At 42.8% G+C, this 24,301-nt stretch overlaps 1 protein-coding gene across 12 annotated transcripts in view; it reads right to left on the bottom strand.

Annotated features, from left to right (window-relative positions):
* The window catches only part of RECK (reversion inducing cysteine rich protein with kazal motifs), a 1,668,523-nt gene that overhangs the window by 1,160,960 nt on the left and 483,262 nt on the right, over positions 1–24,301 (bottom strand). For all 12 annotated transcript variants that reach the window (XR_012724346.1, XR_012724347.1, XM_075314993.1 and 9 more), the window contains exon 9: positions 5,697–5,964. Coding sequence is in view for 10 of the 12 variants with exons in the window: in XM_075314993.1 (XP_075171108.1) it covers positions 5,697–5,964 (268 nt within the window). In the remaining 2 variants the exon portion in view is untranslated. The remainder of the gene's footprint in view (positions 1–5,696; positions 5,965–24,301) is intronic.

Below are 24,301 nucleotides of genomic sequence, written 5' to 3'. Positions count from 1 at the left end.
ATTGCTAACACCTGTTAGGTGCCACAGGTAAGTTACAGGTGCTGTTAATTACACAAATTAGAGAAGCATCAAATGATTTTTCAAACAGTGCCAATACTTTTGTCCACTTCCTTTATGTTTGGTGTGGAATTATATCCAATTTGGCTTTTTAACTTTTTTTTTTTTCATTGAAGACAAATTAAATGAAGATAATAATACCAAAGAATTTGTGGTTGCAATCATTTTCAGGAAGAAACTGAGTATTCTCTGACAGAATTGCAGGGATGCCAATACTTTTGGCCAGCACTGTATAAATCGTTACACCACGAAAGATTTTCACATAATATATCCATCCATTTTACTAAGATAATGCATTTTTATGTGTACAAATCCTTATCTCCACAAAAATGTTACTCCCAGATCAACAAGGACTGTCATTACATCTATATACACTCTGTGAAGAATTATTAGGCAAATGAGTATTTTGATCACATGAAACTTTTTACACATGTTGTCCTACCCCAAGCTGTATAGGATTGAGAGCCAACTACCAATTAAGTAAAGCAGGTGATGTGCATCTCTGTAATGAGGAGGGGTGTGGTCTAATGACATCAACACCCTATATAAGGTGTGCTTAATTATTAGGCAACTTCCTTTCCTTTGGCAAAATGGGTCAGAAGAGCGATTTGACAGGCTCAGAAAAGTCCAAAATTGTGAGATGTCTTGCATGAGGATGCAGCAGTCTTGAAATTGCCAAACTTTTGAAACATGATCACCGAACAATTAAGTGTTTCATGGCAAATAGCCAACAGGGTCGCAAGAAGTGTGTTGGGCAAAAAAGGCGCAAAATAACTGTCCATGAATTGAGGAAAATCAAGTGTGAAGCTGCCAAGAAGCCATCAGTTTGGCCATATTTCAGAGCTGCAACATTACTGGAGTATCAAAAAGCACAAGGTGTGCCATACTCAGGGACATGGCCAAGGTAAGGAAGGCTGAAAAACGACCACCTTTGAACAAGAAACAGATGAACGTCAAGACTGGGCAAAGAAATATCTTAAGATTGATTTTTCAAAGGTTTTATGGACTGATGAAATGAGAGTGACTCTTGATGGGCCAGATGGATGGGCCAGAGGCTGGATCAGTAAAGGACAGAGAGCTCCACTCCGACTCAGTGGAGGTGGGGTACTGGTATTAGCTGGTATTATCAAAGATGAACTTGTGGGACCTTTTCGGATTGAGAATGGAGTGAAGCTCAACTCCCAGACCTACTGCCAGTTTCTGGAAGACAACTTCTTCAAGCAGTGGTACAGGAAGAAGTCGTTATCTTTCAAGAAAAACATGATTTTCATGCAGAACAATGCTCCATCACATGCCTCCAACTACTGGCCAGTAAAGATCTAAAAGATGAAAAAATAATGACATGGCCCCCTTGTTCACCTGATCTGAACCCCATAGAGAACTTATGGTCCCTCATAAAATGTGAGATCTACAGGGAGGGAAAGCAGTACACCTCTCGGAACAGTGTCTGGTAGGCTGTGGTGGCTGCAGCACGCAATCTTGATCATAAACATATCAAGCAACTGACAATCTATGGATGGTAGGCTGTTGAGTGTCATCATAAAGAAAGGTGGCTATATTGGTCACTAATTTTTTTTGGGTTTTGTTTTTGCATGTCAGAAATGTTTATTTTTAAATTTTGTGCAGTTATATTGGTTTACCTGGTGAAAGTAAACAAGTGATGGAAATATATTTGGTTTTTATTAAGTTGCCTAATAATTATGAACAGTAATAGTTACCTGTACAAACAGATATCCTCCTAAGATAGCCAAATCTAAAAAAAACCACTTTAACTTCCAAAAATATTAAGCTTTGATATTTATGAGTCTTTTGGGATGATTGAGAACATAGTTGTTAATCAATAATAAAAAATTTCTCTAAAATACAACTTGCCTACTAATTCTGCACACGGTGTATACTGTATATTATACAGTATATACGAATTGTACTTGCACATCAATCTCTCGATTATATTGTCCTATTGTTTTTGCTTTTGTTATCGTCTTGCCTTAATTGTTTGCAACTTTTTTAGTAGTCATTTGTTTTCTATCATTCTATTCTATTTGTACCTTATAGATCACTTGTCCTTGAGAAAGACCCACTAGTGGGTCGAAACGTTATACCTGTTATATCACATACCTGTATACATAAAAATAAAAAAAGATTATTTTTGAGCATCAACAATCTTTTTTCTTTGAGTGCCGAAGCTTATTTATGTACTCATTGGACGATTTTTTTTAGCTTCAAAGTACCAACTTGATCGAGCCAGGTCTAACTTGAAGTGTGGATGGTAGGAGCAGATTGGATAACAGGAACAGGTAGACAGATGCAGGTACACCAGACAGGTTCAGGTTATGGAGCACAGGTTGAGGGTTCGGAAACACTGGGCAGGTACTGGTTTCTGGAACACAGGTTCAGGAATACAGGACTAGCTCAGGATGACGAGGACCTAACAACTAGCAAACATGCAGACAGACTGAATATACATGTCATTCACCTACTCCTCCTAAGGAGGAGGATGCCTTGAGTACCTAGTGCCTCTCAGCCATAGGCTGGAGGCACTTTACAAATAAAATTTGAAACAAAAAATAGAAAACAAAGTTGCACTCACTATCCGTAAAATGAGTCTTTATTAGGTACACATTAAAACTCCAGGTAGGTTGTCATACCAGGATGCAGGGTGCACACTTCCCCTTTAAGAGGCAGGGAGTGCGTGTGTAACCTTAGTGTGCTTCCAGGAAACCTACATGGCATGCGCAATCCTTGGGAGCAGGAAGTGTCGGAGGGAGGAGGGGACACAGAGCTGCCACTATGATGAGCATATTGGCGTCCCTGTAGGGAGGAGGGTGAAGAAGTATGGTGTGACGTCAGCATTACAGTACATCATACAATGTTAAGATTCAGAATGAAATTCTAAAAGTTTTCCACAGGTAAAATATATCTTTGTACCGTGTTAGCCAGTAGAGATAAAAAAAAGTTTGTTTAAAAGAACTGAAGTCCTCAGTAGTTGATACCTTTTTATGACTAACTGAAAAAATGGTAATAATAGCAAGCTTTCGAGACTACTCAGGTCTCTTCATCAGGCACGGTATAACACAAAATCTGAAGTGTGTGACTATATGTGTGTGACTCTTTAGATTTTGTGTTATACTGAGCCTGATGAAGAGACCCGAGTAGTCTCGAAAGCTTGCAGCTTTCTTTTATTACCATCTTTTTAGCTAGCCATTAAAAGGTATCAACTACTGAGGACTTCAGTTCTTTTAAACAAACTTTTTTTTTCAAGTTTTCTAGACATTTTAAAGGGAACCTGTCACTTTGAAAAATGCTATTCAGCTGCACATGTAGGGCGAATATGCAGGTAAATAGTATTTAAAGCCTGGTTAATCGGCTTACTGTAAAAGTGATTGCTACAAGGAAAAATTTAACTTTGTACTGGCTACATCTTTACTGGCTACAAGGAGAAATTTATGTTTCATTCTCCTTACTGCCACTTCTCTCCAGTCATAGTGGCAGTTAAAGAGTTGTTCGAGTCACCCACACAACAAAGTGAGCATGCTTCCCAGTATTTTGATTGTGACATCTTCCTATGAGCTCCAGTCTTCGGCTGGGCTTAATGGGATAAGCAACACGGTAGCAACACACAAATTCATCAGTTACCGGCAACTGTGTCACAGTGGGTCGGATGAGAGCAGATTTCTGTACCTGCTGGATTCTGGGACTTTTTTTTAGCTCTCCAGAGGTGGTCCTTGGCTTTTAGACAACTCATCATTTTTTTCACTTCTCTGTCTGAAATCTTGTGGGGAGCACTTGGTCGTGGACAGTTTATGGTGAAATTATGTTATTTCCACTCTTGGATTATGGCCAAAACAGTGCTCAGTAAAAACTTCAGTGGTTTAGAAATTCTTCTGTGACCAATGCCATCAGTATGTTTTGCAACAATAGGGGGGCAAAAGTTTAAACCAGCTCACTGCTTTTACAATCATGAAATGTTTCTTGTGTAGCATCTTTGGAGCATTTTTTATGCCTTTTCTACATTATTTCATTTATTTTTGGTGCAGATGAGAATCTGCATTTGTTGATGTTTTCTTATAGTACAGAAAAGCTTGAATTCTGCTCTTATAAAAGTCACTGCAGGTTTCTCTATGCGTTTTTTTAAGCTCCACATAGAAACCTCTAGAGGGAAAAAAAGGCACCAAACCCTCTTGTTCAGTGGTGTCTTCATGGAATCACATCCACTTTGCTCTGACAGTTAAACACAGCAGAATATATGTGCAAAAACACAGTAGAAAAAAAAGGAACATTTACACGTACATGTGAACACGGGCTAAATGTCCAAGCAGAGTGGATGTGATTTAATCAACTCTCTGCCCTCGGTTCGTCTAAAGACACTACCGAGCGTCTTTGTGCAGCCGGAAAAGAAAACGCAAGCAAAAAAAGTGCCGTTGCATTTTGAAACAGAATCAAAGCTGTTCTCTAGTACTAAAAAAGCATTAAAACCCTGGATTCACGTCTGCACCAAACATGTATGAAATATTGGGGAAACGCATAAAAAAACACACCACACACGCAATAATCAAGAGTACTGTTTTTGCGTTGTGTGGTGCAGGCATATGTAGAAAAATGCAGCATTTATGCTACGTGTGAACACGGCCTTAGCATTACATTTTTATTACATTTTTTATGGGTTTAATAGAGAAAAATAACCAATTGCACCATTTTTTGTGCCATTTACTGATCCTACAAATCTGATTGCTGTGCTGTTCAGGTTGTAATCTTAAGATTACAGGGACACTAGATATGTCCATGTTATTTGCTGATTTGTGATGTTTATTCTTTTCTAAAAAAGCACATTCAAAATTACATTGTTCTAATTGTTTTAATTTTTAGGAATTTTGTTAGAAAAAAAATTCTTTTGCTCTTCTTCCAGAATACAGGACACAGAGATGCTGGTCTGTACAATGGAGCTCTATGTCCAGTGTAATCTGATGTGGAGCAGGAGGCTGCATTGCAGCTTCAACTATATCAAATCTTTCTCTGACATCATCAGTGCTTGTGGTTCAACAGCTACGGCTGCTGGAACATAATTGAAAGTTGCTGGTTTCATTCCAAGGGTGGGTGAAAGTAAAGAAACAATTTTTATATATTTCACTCATTTTCTTCATAGTAGTTTTATGGGAACAAAAGAAGCTGACCTTTAAGTTCAGCTACATAGAGGTACAGTATATCTCTATGTAACTGAATAATCTGCTTCTGGCTTCTCAGCCTGCAATACAGGTAAGATTACCTCCTACACTTCTCAATGCAGGCAGTGGCTCAATGGTACAGCTGCTGCCTATGAACAATGAACTCACAAGCTCTAATCCTGGCCTGTTACAGGGAAACGAGAGCAGATAAGAATTAAATTTATGCACTGAATTGAGTTAATTTATTCACTGTACTGAAAGGACAAGAGCTGTTAAAAGTGGGACTGCGGGAGGGAGCCCTCAAATCGGGACAGTCCTGCTGAATCCAGGACGGTTGGGAGATATGCTTATGGATTTAGACTGAATCTATTATGCTAAAACAATGAACTCTGTAATTACATGTTTACATAGATTATATTTCTACAGAGTAAAAAATTTAAATGTAATTCTGTTATGAAGCAATACCTGGGCACTTACCTGCATAATGAGGAATTTGCTTTTAAGCAGCAATGAAGTTTTGCACCATCAAGTCCTGTGGATGGTTGATGAGCAACAGTGACCCCATTTTGGACTGATCTAGAACTCTCCAGGAAGCATTGCCAGAGTGGATCTTGTGGAAGAGGGGACTTTTTACATTCTCTAATTAGGTCTTCAACAATATCATGTTCTGATTTAGTGGACATAAGAATCATTTTACAAGCTGCTTGGCATGTTTTTTCTTCAGCTCTGTCACAGCAGTGTACACCTAAAAACAGCAAAGGGTCAAGACTGAGTCTACAATAAATCCACATTAAAAAATGTAACTATAAAGGGCCATTTACACGCTGCGACATCGCTAATGATATATCGTCAGGGTCACGGTGTTTGTGACGCACATCCGGCGTCGTTAGCAACATCGCAGCGTGTAACACCTATGAGCGATCTTAAACGATCGCAAAAGAGACAAAAATCGTTGGTCTGTGATACGTCGTTCATTTACTAAAAAACGTTGTCTGGTCAGTAGCTAGGTTGTTTCTCGTTCCTGCGGCAGCACAAATCGCTATGTGTGACACCGCAGGAACGAGGAACAACCTCTTACCTGCGGCCGCCCGCAATGAAGAAGGAAGGAGGTGGGCGGCATGTTCCAGCTGCTCATTTCCGCCCCTCCTCTGGTATTGGGCGGCCGCTTACTGACGCCGCAGTGACGCTATGACACCGAACGCACCTCCCCCTTGAAGGAGGGATTGTTCGGCGGTCACAGCGACGTCGCTGAAAAGGTATGTGAGTGTGACGCTGCCGTAGCGATAATGTTCGCTACAGCAGCAATCACCAGATGTCGCACGAACGATGGGGGCGGGTGCTATCGCGCACGACATCGCTAGCGATGTCGCAGCGTGTAAAGCACCCTTAAGACTGGAAAAATAGAGAATTCAAGACTAGTTACATATAGTTCCCCAATAATTCCATATGACTGTATACAAATTATAAATCACTAAAAGGGAAACCATGACCTACTTTATGCTGTCATATCTGAAGTTGTCATATGGTAGTGAGAAACAAACTGATTTTAATGTTCTGTTTGTAATGTATGCCTGTTGTGTAGGTTTGTTGAGAAATTGGTAGCTCAACAGTTCTCTCAGTGAAGGTCAGGAGTTCATGCTATTTCAACATCAGGGCATGTGCACATGACTAGAAGTGAGCGGTTCTTTGGAGGTTCGGTTCGCTGGCAGCAAACAAGCCTAGCCTCACTCGACTGAGCTTGACCCAAACCTCGGAGCAAGTCACTGATTGGCAATCTGAGTCTCCGCCCACATACAGCAAGCCATAAGCGGATCAGTTCCGGAGAGGATGGGCAAGTCTTTCAATTTTTCTTTTTGTTGCACACTACATCCGATCACACCGTTGTTACCCCCAGTGTGCGCTGTTCAAACACTACAAGCGGCTTGCATAGGGCTAAGCACCAAGTGTACCGGAGCGCAGCATTGCTCGCCAAGTTAAGTTTGCACATAAAGCATCCAAACGCCAAACCCAAGCCCTGTTTTTTTAAGTTGGTATTCGGTTGGAAAACTGAAACTCAGGTTCGCTCATCTATACACATGACCATATTGTCAGTCCAAGTTCGATCCGACAGATCACACTCAGACTAATGTTATTCTATGGGTCTGTGCAGTCTTATTTTTTTTTCTCAGTCAGTCCAAGGAAAAAAATTGCAGCATGTCCAAGTTGCATACGATCAGATTGAACTCACAAATGTTCCTGTTTCGGTATTTATATTCAGACGTTTCTATGATTATTGATGGACAATTATAAACATTTCAGAATTTCTTAAACTAATCTTGATAATTATTTTATTGAGAAATACACTGAGTTTATACAAATTTTAGCGTTGATCCTTATTTTTCAAGACTTCTACAGTTTGCTATCGCATGCTGGATATCAGCTTCTGGGTCAAATACTGACTGACATGACAACTAAAGCTGGTGTCACACTAAACGACAGCGACAACGACGTCGCTGTTACGTCACCATTTTCGGTGACGTAACAGCGACCTTGTAAGTCGCTGTTATGATCGCTGCTTAGCTGTCAAACACAGCAGAAGCAGCGATCATAAGGTCGCTGTGCTACATGTTCAGAGAGCAGGGAGCCGCGCTTAGCGCTGGCTCCTTGCTCTCCTGCAGCACACATCGGGTTAATTAACCCGATGTGTGCTGCAGCTACATGTCACAGTTCAGAGAGCAGGGAGCCGCGCTTAGCGCTGGCTCCTTGCTCTCCTGCAGCACACATCGGGTTAATTAACCCGATGTGTGCTGCAGCTACATGTCACAGTTCAGAGAGCAGGGAGCCGCCCTTAGCGCTGGCTCCTTGCTCTCCTGCAGCACACATCGGGTTAATTACCCGATGCGTACTGCAGCCACATGTCACAGTGCAGGAGCCGGCACTGGCAGCAAGAGCGGAGGCTGGTAACCAGCGTAAACATCGGGTAACCAGGGAAAGGTCTTCCCTTGGTTACCCGATGTTTACGCTGGTTACAGCTTACCGCAGCTGCCAGTGCCGGCTCCTGATCGCTTCATTTCGTCGCTCTCTCGCTGTCACACACAGCGATGTGTGTGTCACAGCGGGAGAGTGACGACCAAAAAATGAAGCTGGACATTCAGCAACGACCGGCGACCTCACAGCAGGGGCCAGGTCGTTGCTGGATGTCACACACAGCGACAGCGACGGGACGTCGCTGCAACGTCACAGAAAATGGTGACGTAGCAGCGACGTCGTTGTCGTCGTCGTTATGTGTGACACCAGCTTAATGATGAGCAGCACTAAAGTGCTTGAGTGCTCGTTACTCAAATCAAGCAAGTCAGATGTTCTGATGGGGTCGATTTGAGTAATGAGTATGATCTAAGTCAATTAATGTTGAGCTGTCCAGCTATCCGCCCACATACAGCCAGACAAAAACAACATTTTCAATAGAGGATGAACGGCTTTATTTTTTTTTTTTCTACATACAGCATCCAGAGACAAGTTGATTTTACCTCCAGTGAGAGCCATTCAAAGACTGCAAGCGGCTCTCACTGGGGTGCGGCACCTTGTGTTGGATCGTTCATGAATGACACATCCGAGCACCCACGACACTTGGCCATATACCAAGTGTACCCGAGCACTTCAATGCTTGATCAACTATCGAGCAGTGGCAAACAACCTCTGTTATCATCATTAATAATAATAATAATAATAATAATAATCCATTCTTGTCTAATCAGTGCTTGGAGTTTATTATTATTTCTTTGCTTTGATTTATCCATCTGCTTTGACTGACCACAAGTGCTTAATAGGACTTTGGACCTTGCAAGGTTCCTGGCCATGGACCCAAAAATTCAATGTTTTGTTTACTGAGTCGCTCAGTTATCACCTTTTCTTGTTGCTCTACTATGCTAGCGAAAGCAATTTTTATCACGAAATTGCTCATGGATGATTGAGAGAAGTTGCTCCTGGAGGATTTCAGATAGTATTATTCATTGCAGTGTTCTTAGGCAAACTTATACACTGTGCAGAATTATTAGGCAAGTTGTATTTTAGAGGATTTTTTTATTATTGATCAACAACTATGTTCTCAATGAACCCAAAAGACTCATAAATATCAAAACTTATTATTTTTGGAAGTTGGAGTGGGTTTTTTAGATTTGGCTATCTTAGAAGGATATCTGTTTGTGCAGGTAACTCTTACTGTGCAGAATTATTAAGCAACTTAATAAAAACAAAATACATTTCCATCTTACTTACTTCACCAGGTAAAATAATATAACTGCACAAAATTTAGAAATAAACATTTCTGACATGCAAAAACAAAACCCAAAAAATTAGTGACCAATATAGCCACATTTCTTTATGATGACACACAACAACCTACCATCCATAGATTCTGTCAGTTGCTTGATCTGTTTACGATCAACATTGTGTGCAGCAGCCACCACAGCCTCCCAGAGACTGTTCCGAGAGGTGTACTGTTTTCCCTCCCTGTAGATCTCACATTTTATGAGGGACCACAGGTTCTCTATGGGTTCAGATCAGGTGAACAAGGGGGCCATGTCATTATTTTTTCATCTTTTAGACCTTTACTGGCCAGCCACGCTGTGGAGTAGTTGGATGCATGTGATGGAGCATTATCTTGCATGAAAATCATGTTTTTCTTGAACGATACCGACTTCTTACTGTACCACTGCTTGAAGAAGTTGTCTTCCAGAAACTGGCAGTAGATCTGGGAGTTGAGCTTTATTTCATACTCAACCGGAAAAGGTCCCACAAGTTCATCTTTGATGATACCAGCCCATACCAGTACCCCACCTCCACCTTGCTGGCGTCTGAGTCGGAATGAAGCTCTCTACCTTTTACTGATCCAGCCTCTGGCCCATCCATCTGGCCCATCAAAAGTCACTCTCATTTCATCAGTCCATAAAACCTTTGAAAAAACAGTCTTAAGATATTTCTTGGCCCAGTCTCGATGTTTTATCTTATGTTTCTTGTTCAAAGGTGGTCGTTTTTCAGCCTTCCTTACCTTGGCCATGTCCCTGAGTATGGCACACCTTGTGCTTGATATTCCAGTAACGTTGCAGCTCTGAAATATGGACAAACTGGTGGCAAATGGCATTTTGGCAGCTTCACGCTTGATTTTCCTCAATTCATGGGCAGTTATTTTGCGCCTTTTTTGCCCAACACGCTTATTGCGACCCTGTTGGCTATTTGCCATGAAACGCTTGATTGTGCGGTGATCACGCTTCAAAAGTTTGGTAATTTCAAGACTGCTGCATCCCTCTGCAAGACATCTCACAATTTTGGACTTTTCTGAGCCCTTCAAATCGCTCTTCTGACCCATTTTGCCAAAGGAAAGGAAGTTGCATAATAATAAAGCACATCTTATATAGGGTGTTGATGTCATTACACCACACCCCTCCTCATTACAGAGATGCACATCACCTTATTTACTTAATTGGTAGTTGGCTCTCAAGCCTATACAGCTTGGAGTAGGACATGATGTATAAAAATTATCATGTGATCAAAATACTAATTTGCCTAATAATTCTGCACACAGTGTAATCGATGGCATCGAAATTGAGGTTTAAATACTCCAGCACCATCCTCTCCAGTCGTTCACTATGTGTAAGACTTGTACTCTGTTCTGTTGATTCACAGGATAGTCTAAAAAATGTGTGCTACAACTCACAGAAATTGCTTCTGCCACTTAAACTGCTGCTCCTAATGTTTCTGCAATGACGACTCAACGTTCCCGGGGCTGGGAGTCTAGAACAGCGATATACAGTGTGAGCCTCATTGCTGTCGTGGAGAAAACCACTCAATATTGTGTACAAGTTGATTTTGATACTCCAGCTTGCACAAATTCCTTTCCAGGGGGGAAGCATCTGGCCATATTTTCTCTTGTAACATGAATCTAAGAGTGGTACCCCAGTAGTCAGCACTATTTCTAATCCTAATAATTAGAGAATCATGCTGCCGATAGCGCATCAAGAAGGCTCTGATGTGCCGTACGTTTCCATGAGGTCCCAGTCCATAGTGTGTTGATGGCAGGGTAAAGGCCTCGGTCACATACAACAAGATCGCTAATGAGATCGTTGCTGAGGCACAGTTTCTGTGACGCAGCAACGATCTCGTTAGCAATCTCGATATGTGTGACACCTACCAGCGATCAGGCCCCTGCTGTGAGATCGCTAGTCGTTGCCGAATGGTCTGGACCATTTTCTTCAAAGGCTTTGTCCTGCTGGGCAGGATGCATCGCTGTGTTTGACACCTACCAACGACCTCCTAACAAGGTCCCAAAGCTCGCCAAGATCGTTATACAGGTTTCTGATCGTTACTGCGTCGTTGATAAGGTCTGACTGTGTGACATCTCACCAGCGACCTCCCAGCGACTTACCAGCGATCCTTATCAGATCGTATCGTTGTCGGGATCGCTGGTAAGTTGTTGTTTGTGACTGGGCCTTAACACTCAAGCTTGCTTCCTCAGTCCCCTCCCCCCAACCACAGACAACAAAGAGGGGATCAATATCTTCTTCATCTCCTGACTGTTAAAATAACAGATTAGAACAAGAGTAAAGAACCATACATGTAACTAACCATTCAAAAATTTAATTAATGTAACATAATATAATGAACATGATGTTAGTACATGTGTTCAGTGTGTAACTGCCAGAGAACATATCATGGGCATTTCATATACACATGAGATACCAGTTGCACATTAATTAGCACTAGCCATTAGCACTAATAGTTTAAATATATACATAGGAACAATTAATAGAGTGCTAAGTTCATAGACATATAAATATAGTGCTGCATGCTTGTAGGTTAATATAGTTAGTGAACCAAAAGTGGATTATACATAATAAAACAGCATTCATAGTATCATAGTTTTTAAGGTTGAAGGGAGACTAAGTCCATCTAGTTCAACCCGTAGCCTAACATGTTGATCCAGAGGAAGGCAAAAAAAACCCAATGTGGCAAATAAGTTTCAATGGGGAAAAAAATTCCTTCCTGACTCCACATGCGGCAATCAGACTAGTTCCCTGGATCAACACCCTGTCATAAAATCTAATATACATAACTGGTAATATTACATTTTTCAAGAAAGGCGTCCAGGCTCTGCTTAAATGTTAGTAGTGACTCACTCATTACAACATCATGCGGCAGAGAGTTCCATAGTCTCACTGCTCGTACAGTAAAAAATCCTCATCTGTGATTATGATTAAACCTTCTTTCCTCAAGACGTAGCGGATGCCCCCGTGTTCCAGTCGCAGGCCTAGGTGTAAAAAGATCTTTGGAAAGGTCTCTGTACTGTCCCCTCAAATCTTTATACATTGTGATTAGATCCCCCCTAAGCCTTCGTTTTTCCAAACTAAATAACCCCAAGTTTAATAACCTGTCTTGGTATTGCAGCCCACCCATTCCTCTAATAATCTTGGTCGCTCTTCTCTGCATCCTCTCCAGTTCAGCTATGTCCTTCTTATATATCGGTGACCAGAATTGTACACAGTATTCTAAGTGCGGTCGCACTAGTGACTTGTACAGAGGTAGAACTATATTTTTTTCATGAACACTTATACCTCTTTTAATACATCCCATTATTTTATTAGCCCTGGCAGCAGTTGCCTGACACTGTCCACTAAAGTGAAGTTTACCATCCACCCATACACGCAAGTCTTTTTCTGTGTCTGTTTTACCCAGTGTTCTACAATTAAGTACATAATTATACATTTTATTTCCTCTACCCAAGTGCATGACCTTACATTTATCTACATTAAACTTCAATTGCCACTTCTCAGCCCAATCCTACAATTTACATAAATCTCCCTGTAATATAAAATTATCCTCCTCTGTATTGATTACCCTGCAGAGTTTAGTATCATCTGCAAATATTGAAATTCTACTCCGCATCCCCCGAACAAGGTCATTAATATGTTGAAAAGAAGCGGGCCCAATACTGACCCCTGTGGTACTCCACTATGAACTGAGACCCAGTCCGAGTACGTACCATTAATAACCACCCTTTGTTTCCTATCACTGAGACAGTTTTTAACCCAGTTACTCATATTTTCCCCTATCCCCATTATTCTCATTTTATGTACCAACCTTTTGTGTGGCACCGTATCAAAAGCTTTTGAAAAGTCCATATACACAACATCCCCTGCATTTCCCTGGTCCAGGCTTGAACTTACCTCTTCATAGAAGCTGATCAAATTAGTTTGACAGGATCGATCCCTCATAAACCCATGTTGATACTCTGTCATAAGGTTATTTTTCTTGAGATACTCCAGTATAGCATCTCTCAAGAAACCCTCAAGGATTTTACCAACCGTAGAGGTTAAACTTACCGGCCTATAATTTCCCAGCTCAGTTTTTGTCCCCTTTTTGAATATTGGCACCACATTTGCTATGCGCCAGTCCTGCGGTACCGACCCTGTTATTAAGGAATCTGTGAAGATTAAAAATAATGGTCTATCTATCACAGAACTCAATTCCTGTAGTACTCTGGGGTGTATGCCATCCGGGCCCGGAGATTTGTCAACCTTAGTGATTTCAAGGCGGCGGCGTACTTCCTGCTGGGTTAAGCAGGTAATATTCAAGGGTGAATTTATGGTATCACTGGTCATGTCATCTGCCATGGAATTTTCTTGTATAAAAAACGTAGAAAAAAAGTCATTCAGCAGGTTGGGTTTATCCTCATCCCCCTCCACCATTTCACCAAGACTATTTTTAAGGGGGCCAACACTATCGCTTTTCAGTTTTTTACTGTTTATGTAGTTAAAGAATATTTTAGGATTATTTTTAACTTTCTCTCACAATGAGTCTCTCTGTCTCAAACTTAGCTAACTTAATTTGCTTTTTACATATTTTAATTTTCTATAATTATATAATGCCTCATCACTACATACCCTCTTTAATTCTTTTAAGGCTTTCTGTTTTTCTTTTATTGCTTCCGTTACAGCTCTATTTAGCCATAGGGGTTTCCTCCTATTTCTAGCATGTTTGTTCCCATAGGGTATATTTTCTGCACAAGCCCTATTCAGGATGCCCATAAAAGTCTCCCATTTGCTTTGTGTACTTTTATTACTTAGTACATCATCCCAGTTTATTGCACTAAGATCATCTCTCAACCGTTTAAAATTTGCTTTCCTGAAGTTTAGTGTCCTTAAAGCCCCTCTACTATACATCTTAATAAAGAATACATGAAAACTTATTATTTTGTGATCACTATTCCCCAAGTAACCCCCAACTTGTATATTTGATATGCGGTCTAGCCTATTGGTTAGTACAAGGTCTAGTAGTGCTCCCCCTCTTGTGGGGTCCTGTACCATTTGTGAAAGGTAATTATCTTTCATTGTTATCAAAAATCTATTTCCTTTGCTGTAACTGCAAGTTTCGGTTCCTCAATTTATATCAGGATAGTTAAAGTCCCCCATAATAATTACCTCTTTGAGTCTCGCTGCTTTATCAATTTGCTTTATGAGGAGATTCTCTACCTCTTCCATAATATTCGGCGTCTTATAACACACCCCTATCACCCCTATCAGTATTTTATTATTCATTCCCCCCCCCTTATCTCCACCCATAGGCACTCTACATTCTCAGTACCCTCACATATGTTGTCACGCAGGATGGGTTTTAAGGATGATTTTACATATAGACACACACCTCCCCCTCGCTTATATGTAGTCATTCCTGAATAGGCTATAACCCTGTAAATTAACAGCCCAGTCATAGCTCTCATCCAGCCATGTCTCTGATATCCCCACTATATCATATTTTTTTCCAACAATATTAATTCTAATTCCTGCACCTTATTTGTGAGGCTTCGGGCATTAGTGTACATTCACGTTACGTATGACTCTGTATCTCTATTCCTGCTTACTGTATTAACTGTCCTAACCTTTCCCCCCGTACCACCCCCAATTTCATTACTTGTGCCACATTATAGTGTGCCAAGACAGTCCAGACTGGACCAGGATAAAACAGTGTGAGCATGTGGCGCCCAACCCAACGTGTGTTTCGATGTCATGTTCCTCAGGGGGTTACTGTGTTGGCCCAGGCTATGCGTCATGACATCCTGCAACAGGGCTCGTCGTTGCTGCCACATTCACTGCCACATGTGCAGAGTGGTCGGCACATCGCATATAAACCGGTTAACCAGTTGGCCGAAACATGTCTGCAACAAGGCATCCAGTCCAAAATAATGGTCTAGAAATATCTGTACAACCAGGTTGAGGATGTGTGTCATGCAAGGCAAATATGTGAGGTTGTCTCAGCGTAGAGCTACCACAAGGTTCGCACCATTATCGCCCATGGCTTTTCCTGGCTCCAGGTTCAGTGGAGACAGCGATTGTTAAAACTCAGCCTGGATAGCTGTCCACAATGGTTCAGCTGTCTGACTGCGTTCACTAATGCATTTTAATTTCAACACTACCTGATTAGGTGAGCACTGGCTGTAATGTACGGAGGTGGGGTGTATTTGCACTGCACTTTTGGAACGTGTGTTACATTAAGGGAGAGCTTAAGGGTGCAGATGGAGGCTCTAGAAGAGGTGGAGGAAGTGGTAGATACAAAGGTTTGAGGATTTCAAGAATTGTGGAGCAGCCCCTTTCCCATCTGCCCCAGCAGTCACCTAGTGCCCAGTCCGCAAGATATAACAGCCCTGGTTATTCTCGTTCGTCCAGGTGTGAGACACAGAGATTTTAAAGGAACGAGTGATGTTGTCAGCGGCATGCAAGTGTAGCGCAGGCACAGCTTTATTAGAGAAGTAATGGTGACTGAGCAACTGGTACTGGGGTACTGCCATTGCTATCAAGTTTCAGAAACCATCTGTATCCACCAGGCGGAGAGGCAGCATTTCCGTGACCAACAGTTTATATATGGCGAAGTTCAAACTCTTAGATTTGGCATGTGTAAGAGAAAATCTTTTCACATGACCATAACTGTGTGACCGAGCGCTGGCTTGTAAAGGGGTGTAAGGTCCGGCAAATCCATTATGTGTAAAGTGTAATGATTACAGTTCATATAAGGGTGTCGTGTGTATAAGGCTATGTGCCCAAATTGCGTTGTGTCCCTGCAGAAATTTCTGCAGCAATTTGAAGAACACGTGCACTTCAAATCGCTGCAGAAACACTGCGTAATGAATGCAGTGAAAAAGCTGATTTCATGCGCACTGGATGCAACCTCCACCATAGATAGAGCCGGACCTGCATCCAAAGTGCACAGAATAAGTGACATGTTGCTTTTTAGAATGCAGAGATTTGGCAGCATGCAAATCGCTGCTTTCTAAAACGCAACGTGTGCATGGATTATGCACAATCTTCATAGATTGTGCTGAGGACGCAGGACGCATGCAGTTACGCTGCAGTGCAATACGCAGCGTAACTGCACGCAAATACGCAACGTGGGCACAGAGCCTTAGGCTGATTTCACACATCCGGCTTTTGCTGTCAGGCACAATCTGGTGAATACCGGATAAAACAGATCCTGCGCCGGATGCGTTTTTATTCACATTGAATTGTATTAGCACCAGATTGTGCCTGATGCCCTAGCATTTCATCTGGCGTGCGCCGGATCCGACGAAATTTCTGGGTCCGGCTGCCAGAAAGGACGCACAAGGGAACGTTTATTGTCACTGGCAAAAAAACGCTCCGTGCCAGATCTGGCACCGTGCGGCGTGTTGTAAAATGAAATCCTAAGGGCGCCGGATAGTAATGCGGCAAAAAACGCATTCCACCAACGGATCTGGGTTTTTTTTAACTGAGCATGCTCAGCTGTGTAAATTCCTTTCAGGTTGGAAAATATCTCTCTCTCTCTGTCTGTCTCTCTCTCTGACAATCTCTCTGTCGATGTTGGTCTCTCTCTCTGTCGATTTCCCCCTCTCACTCCCTCTCTCATACTCACCGATCAGTAGTGCGGCACGGAGCTGAACAGCTGTCACAGAGCTCCGGCGGCTTCTCCAGCTTTGAATATGCCGGCCGCTCATTATTCCATCTTGTATTCACTGCTTCCCCCGCCCACCTGCGCCTAGGATTGGTTGTAGTGAGACCCGGCCCAAACTGAGTGACAGCTGTCTCACTGCAACCAATCACAGCCGCTCGTGGGCAGGTCTAAATCTTGTAGTAAAATAAATAAATAAATTAAAAAAAAAAATGCGGTCCCCCCTAATTTTCATACTAGCCAAGTTAAAGCCACACGGCTGAGGGCTGGTATTCTCAGGATGGGGAGCCCCACATTATAGGGAGCCCCCCAACCTAAAAATATCAGCCAGCAGCCACCCGGAAATTGCCACATCCATTAGATGCGACAGTCCCGGGACTCTACCCGGCTCATCCCGAATTGCCCTGGTGCAGTGGCAATCGGGGTAATAAGGCGTTAATGGCAGCCCATAGCTGCCACTAAGTCCTAAGTTAATCATGGCAGGCGAGACATCCTTTATAATTAATCTGTAGTTTAAGTAAATAAACACAAACACCGAAAAATCCTTTTTTGAAAGACAAAAAACACCCTCTTTCACCACTTTATTAATCCCCAAACAGCCCTCCAGGTCCGACGTAATCCACACGAGGTCCCACGACGCTTTGCTTTAGCTCTGCTACATCGAAAGCTGACAGGAGCGGCCGAAGAACACCACCGCTCGCTGTGAGCTCCACGGAGCAAGTTAAGTAAGTCGCGCTGTCAGCGATGACATCACTCAAGTAGTGCCTGTGTGTGTGTGCGGTGATGATGGGGGCGGTAGTGCCTGCGTGTGTGCGGTGATGATGGGGGCGGTAGTGCCGGTGAGTGTGCAGTGATGATGGGGGCGGTAGTGCCTGGCTGTGTGCGGTGATGTTGGGGGTGGTTGTGCCTGCATGTGTGCAGTGATGATGGAGGCGGTAGTGCCTGTGTGTGCAGTGATGATGGTGGCGGTAGTGCCTGCGTGTGTGCGGTGATGATGGGGGCGCTAGTGCTGGTGTGTGTGCAGTGATGATGGGGGCAGTAGTGCCTGTGTGAGTGCGGTGATGATAGGGACAGTAGTGCCTGCGTGTGTGCGGGGTTGATGGGGTCGGTAGTGCTTGTGTGTGTGTGCGGTGATGATGGGGTTGGTAGTGCCTGCTTGTGTGCGGTGATGATGGGGTCGGTAGTGCCGGTGTGTGCGGTGATGATGGGGTTGGTAGTGCCGGTGTGTGCGGTGATGATGGGGTCGGTAGTGCCGGTGTGTGCGGTGATGATGGGGTCTCTCTCGCTCTCTCCCTTTGGCATGAAAAAGGAAAAAAAAAAAAAAACATGGATCAGTTTTTTGCTGAGTTCGTCACATCAGTTTTTAAACAATCTGTGACAGATCCATTGCATCAGGCAAAAACCGGATTGCGCCTGACATCAAAAACCGGATGTGTGATAGTAGCCTAAATGGCCACAAGGTGGCCACAATGTGCAAACTGTTTCCTTGGTACTCTCGGGCTAGGGATAGTTAATAGCAGGGAGTAGTTTAAGCACTAAAGAGGAGCATTGACAGGAAGTGATAGGAGAGTCCCTAAGGGAGAGTAACAGGCCACATCTGTGGGAGATGTGGTGAGAGGCTAACCCCATTAATATCAATTTGGCAGACCCTCTTGGTCGAATCCCGGTGCTAGACAAGTGGAGCCCTTGTGTGGAGAGGGCTGGTCTAACTAAGTTCCAAAGTGTGGGTGAAGTCCGTGGGGCATGGGTGGTGGCCATTCCCTGGTATATACTTACGAACCCCCTCAATCAGTGGAAGGTCAGTGGACTCCAAAGAGACAAGTAGGTCCTGACAGAACCAACCAAAGGATTGCCGTGCATTAAGGCCCCATCATAGCTTCCAGCTAAATCCCTATGGGTAAGATGTGGAGTGACTGGGAGGACGTTTTGATTTTGCCGTGTACAATGAAGAAGAGTGAGGGGATGAGGGGATCAGGAGCTCTAACAGAAGCCCGTGTACCAGGGAAGTATTTGGCCAGCAAAATATACGTAAATTTGGTTGATAATGGTAACCCCATTAGGGAACAAGGGTGTGCCCACCTAAGGCGTAATGAAGCGCTTATTGTGAAGTTTGCAAGTAAAGAAGTTTTGTTTAAGAAACCTATGACCGTGTCAGTCTTTATGTTGCATGAAAAGTGGGAGAAGCCCTTTAGGCTGCGTTTTAGCACAGTAAAATTCCCAGAATAACGCATGTGCCGCATGTGCCGGTTAATGCATGTAGTTTGCAAATATTGGAATTTCTGCCTCTATTGAGTAATTTTTTACACAATTGGCACATAACGTAAGTTGGGTCAACCTTTGCAGTCTTAAAAAAGGACCAGGCTAGGCATCCTTTGTCACCCATGTAAACTGCAGACCTGCGACCGCTGCTGGCCACAGCCTGAGGTGTGGCTGTAGATGCAGTGCTTGTCATGGTTGCATCAATATGTCTTTATGCAGAAAGTGGCAATGTAACCTCCTCATTTTCCTCCTCCACCACAACCTCCTCTGCTGAGCTATTCAGCCTGATGCCTCTGGGTTCACACCAAGTGGGATCTGGAACTTCATAATAATCCTCTTTGTTGTCCCACTCTGAGAGTCACCCTCCTCCTCTTCCTGGCCTGACAGCACAGTAGAGGGTAAACGTGCACTTCAGGTAGCTGAGCCTTATCATCACCTCCCCCCCAGGGAGTTAACATCTGGTGACAAGAGTCTGGATTCTGCTCGGACCCTACTTCGTTCAGCCCCAGATACAACTCACAAAGATTTTGGGCATTGGTGCAGAAGCTTTCCTACTCTTGAGCCTGAAAACCTTTGGAGTAGACCTGTGATGCCAACATAATAGAATGTGTGAAAAGCTCAGCAGACTCGCCCATCTGTGGTCACCGCAGTCAGTTGGGCAGTTGGAGAGATGTGATGCGGGGAAGAAACAAAGGCAATTGGGGTGATACCTCTGAGGACTATACTGTGTGTGATGATGAGGTGGAGGAAGAGGAGAGGCCACTTGATGCAGCACTTGCTCTTTCTGGCCTTTATCTACAAGTTGTACTGCTGTGTGCCTGCCAAAGAAAGGGAGTGAAGTATCCCAATCTGTAACACATTTTGCAATTTTGAGCGGACAACAGATTTGGCATTATTTAGATGCTGAAATTACAATTTTGAGTGGAACAACAAATTTGGCACTATTTAGATGCTGAAATAGCCATTTTGAGCTGGGCAACAGATTTGGCACTATTTAGATCATGAAAGAGCATCTTTTAGCTGTGCAAACGATTTGACACTATTTAGATGCTGAAATAGCAATTTTGATCTGGGCAACAGATTTGGCACTATTTAGATACTGAAATAACAATTTTGACCTGAACAGCAGATTTGGGAATATTTAGATGCTGAAATAGCAATTTTAAGGTGGAAAACAGATTTGACACTATTTAGATACTGAAATAGTGATTTTGAGCTGGACAAAAACAAAAATCCACAAAAATAGACAAAGTCACTGACCTGTTGGATTAATTACAACCTTTTAACCAACAAATTAAAACCTTATACACTACCATTTAATAAAGATCTATCCAGTAATTGTTTGGTTTTTTTTAACTTAGTTTTATTAACAATTTCAAACATGGTACAACTGACATTTGCAATATAAAGATAGCTCAGTATATAGATAGTAATATTTAAATATAACAATGAACAGTCATATAAAGTCCATAATATCTTTAGCACTTAACATAGAACAATGTTCTTATCCATACTAATCATTTGCATATATATAATTTTATATTGAGCATAAGAACAGCTGTAACTATCAGCATGACCATATTTTGAAAACAAGATAGAAAGAGGAATAGAAAAAGGAAGAAAGACAGAACATAACAGCCACATTGAATTATTATATCTCAATATACCATTAGACAATGTTTCATATCCCAACATCTAACGGGAACCACCATTATCCGCATAATCTCCCTCAAACCTCCGCAAGTGTGTCTGGAGAAGAATTCCACAAACCCCAGATTTTGTTAAATTTTCCCGGGCACCCCCTATTATAATATACCACCCGCTCATAGACTATGGTTGCATTGACTAGTTTAACCCAGGACCGCACAGTTGGATTTGAATCTCCCATCCACCTCAGAGCTATTAATTTCCTAGCCAGAAACAATGCCTCTCTGAGGAATATTGTCATGTAATGATCCCAGGACTCTTCCTCCACCACCCCAAACAGGCATATCAAAGGGTCACACAAAACAGGAATCGACACAATCGATGTCAGCAGAGATGTCACTCCCCGCCAGTATGAAGATATATTGGGACAGGTCCAAATCATATGTATGAAATTTGCCCCTGAGAGATGACACCTCGGGCACTCCGATGTACGAGAACGGCCCATAGTAAATAATCGAGTTGGAGTAAGGTATGCCTGGTGGACAATGTAGCATTGAATCAACTTATTATTAACCGAAGGGGATACCGCAGTCGGAAATTCCAATATCTCTTCCCATTCCTCTCCCTGTAGAGAGGGAATTAGATATTTCCATCTATCCTGGGCTGGCAAGGGGTCCGACTCCACCAGCACTGACAACAGGTAAGTATATATAGCTGAGATGAAGCCTCGAGGTCCTTGTGATTTTAGAATACCTATCATAGGAAGTGATGATATCAATTTCCTCACTCCAATTTTCTGTATGTGGGATTGGATCACTGTGCGAATCTGCAGGTATCTAAAAAACTGTGATCTTGGAACATTATATTCAATCTGGACTTGTTCAAAGGACTTGAAGGTTGTGGTTCCCGGGACAAAAAGATCACCTAGTGCACTGACACTGTGAGTGGCCCACAATTGCGCCGAGGGGTGATCTCTCAGAGTATGGAAGTGGCTATTCCCCCATAATGGGAGTTCCGCCACCACCCCTTCGAAGTGTACCACCCTCTTGGCTTGTCGCCAGACTAATCTTGCCAACCTGAGGAGGGGTAATTGTCGTGGTGTTCTCAGTCCATCTGATTCCAGAAACCCCACTAAACAATCAGTCCCAGCCGCGTGTGCCAAGTGACTCTCAGAGTTTGGCAGCTGACATCCAGGCATCCAAGTCTCTAGTGCCTTAAGCTGTCCTGCGAGGTAGTAGAGGAAGAACTCCGGTAAAGCCATCCCTCCCAGTCTTTTGGATCTCTGTAAAATGGATAACCGAAGTTTGGGTCTGGATTTCCCCCATATGAAAGAGGTAGTAAGCGAGTTCAACATTGAGAAGAAGGATTTGGGTACTGATACTGCACTATGTTGTAGTGTATAACTAAGCTTTGGAAGTAATATCATTTTGATTAAATTTATTCTGCCAACCACTGACAGGGGTAGCTTGCTCCACAAGTTATATATAAGTTTAACGTGCTCCAGAAGTGGTGTTATACTCGTCTGCAGGTCTAGTGTATGGCCTTTCTGTATGTGTATTCCCAGGTATTTAAAGCTAGTTACCACTTGCAAAGGTGACCTACCCTACATTGAAATTCCAGACCCATGCATTAATGGCATCAAAGCCGACTTATCCCAGTTTATGCGTAGTCCGGAAAACTCCCCAAATGTATCTATAGTGTCTATACCACCGGTAGAGTCTCTTGCACTCGATCTAAGAAGACAACCATGTCATCCGCATACAATCCTATTTGATCTGTGCGGTCGGCTATAGTGATTCCAGTGATCTGTTGATGAGAGCGGAATCTAATTGCCAAAGCTTCAATAACTAGTGCAAACAATGCTGGTGACAGAGGGCATCCCTGTCTTGTGCCCCAATTCAATGAGAAGGGTGTAGACATAGCACCATTGACTAGTATCCTGGCTGTCGGGGACCTATACAACATATGAATCCAATTACTGAATTTAGGCCCAAAAGCGAATCTCTGGAGGCAGGCAAATAAAAATGGCCATTCTACCGAGTCAAATGCCTTGGCCGCGTCCAGCGAGGCCAAGGCCCACTCGTTCTCCTGGACCAGTGTGCTATATTGCACTATGGACTGGACCCGTCTTATATTTATAGAGGTGTTTTTCCCAGGCATAAATCCGGTTTGATCTGGGTGAACTATACTCAATATGACTGAATTAAGCCTGGACGCCAGTATTTTGGTAAAGCTCTTGTAATCCACGTTAACTAGGGATATAGGACGGTATGAACCGCAGTCTAGTGGGTCTTTACCCTCCTTCCTCAGCACAACTATATGTGCTTCGTATAAGGAGGCAGGTAGAGAGTCGCTGGCTGAAAAATGTGAGAAAACCTCTAAAAGAATCGGGGCCAATACGTAACAATATTTACTATAGAATTCTATGGGAAGGCCATCTGGACCCCGAGATTTCCCCCTAGCCATATCCGAGATTGCAGTAATCACTTCATCCAGTGTGATGTCCGCCTCCAGAGACTCCCGTTGTGATCCACTCAAAGTGGGAAACTCCAAATCCGACAAATATGTCACACAACTTTGAACTCCATGAGGAATTCTAGAAGTGTATAGGGTTTTATAGTATTCACAAAAGCACTCTAAAATATCTTCAGGGGATGTAGCTATTGAGCCATCCATCCTCCGTATACCCAATATTGCATTTGAAGTGTTGTGTTGCCTAACCATATATGCCAATAATTTACTGGATTGATTTCCAAGCTCAAAATATGATTGTCAGGTAAAGAACAATTTGCGTTTGGACTTGGTCTCAGAGTGCTACATATATAACCTATATGATTGCATCCAGGCCGCTCTATTTCCATCGGTTGGGGCCGATATATATATTGCCTCTGAGTCCCTAAGTCTCCCCTCTACTATATCATCCTCAGTTTTAGTCACTCTTTTAAGATATGTTATGGTTGAAGACAAACACCCTCTAAGGTAGGCTTTAAGAGTGTCCCACACCAAGTTAATATTCCAGGGTTTAGGGTGGGCTTCCAGGAAATCCTCTATTTGGGTCAGAGTTCTATCACTTTGATCTATTAGTTTCAGCCAAAAGGGGTTTAACCTCCAAAAGGGTTTACCAACACCTTGGTTAGTCTTCATAGTAAGAATCACTGGGCTGTGATCTGATATGCCCCTGACCCCGTGTACCACGTCATCCACCCAGGTTGCGATATTGCTCGACC

The sequence above is a fragment of the Anomaloglossus baeobatrachus genome, chromosome 6 (assembly GCF_048569485.1).
Source record: "Anomaloglossus baeobatrachus isolate aAnoBae1 chromosome 6, aAnoBae1.hap1, whole genome shotgun sequence".
Taxonomy (NCBI): Eukaryota; Metazoa; Chordata; class Amphibia; order Anura; family Aromobatidae; genus Anomaloglossus; species Anomaloglossus baeobatrachus.
This window is presented reverse-complemented; position numbering and strand designations above follow the sequence as displayed.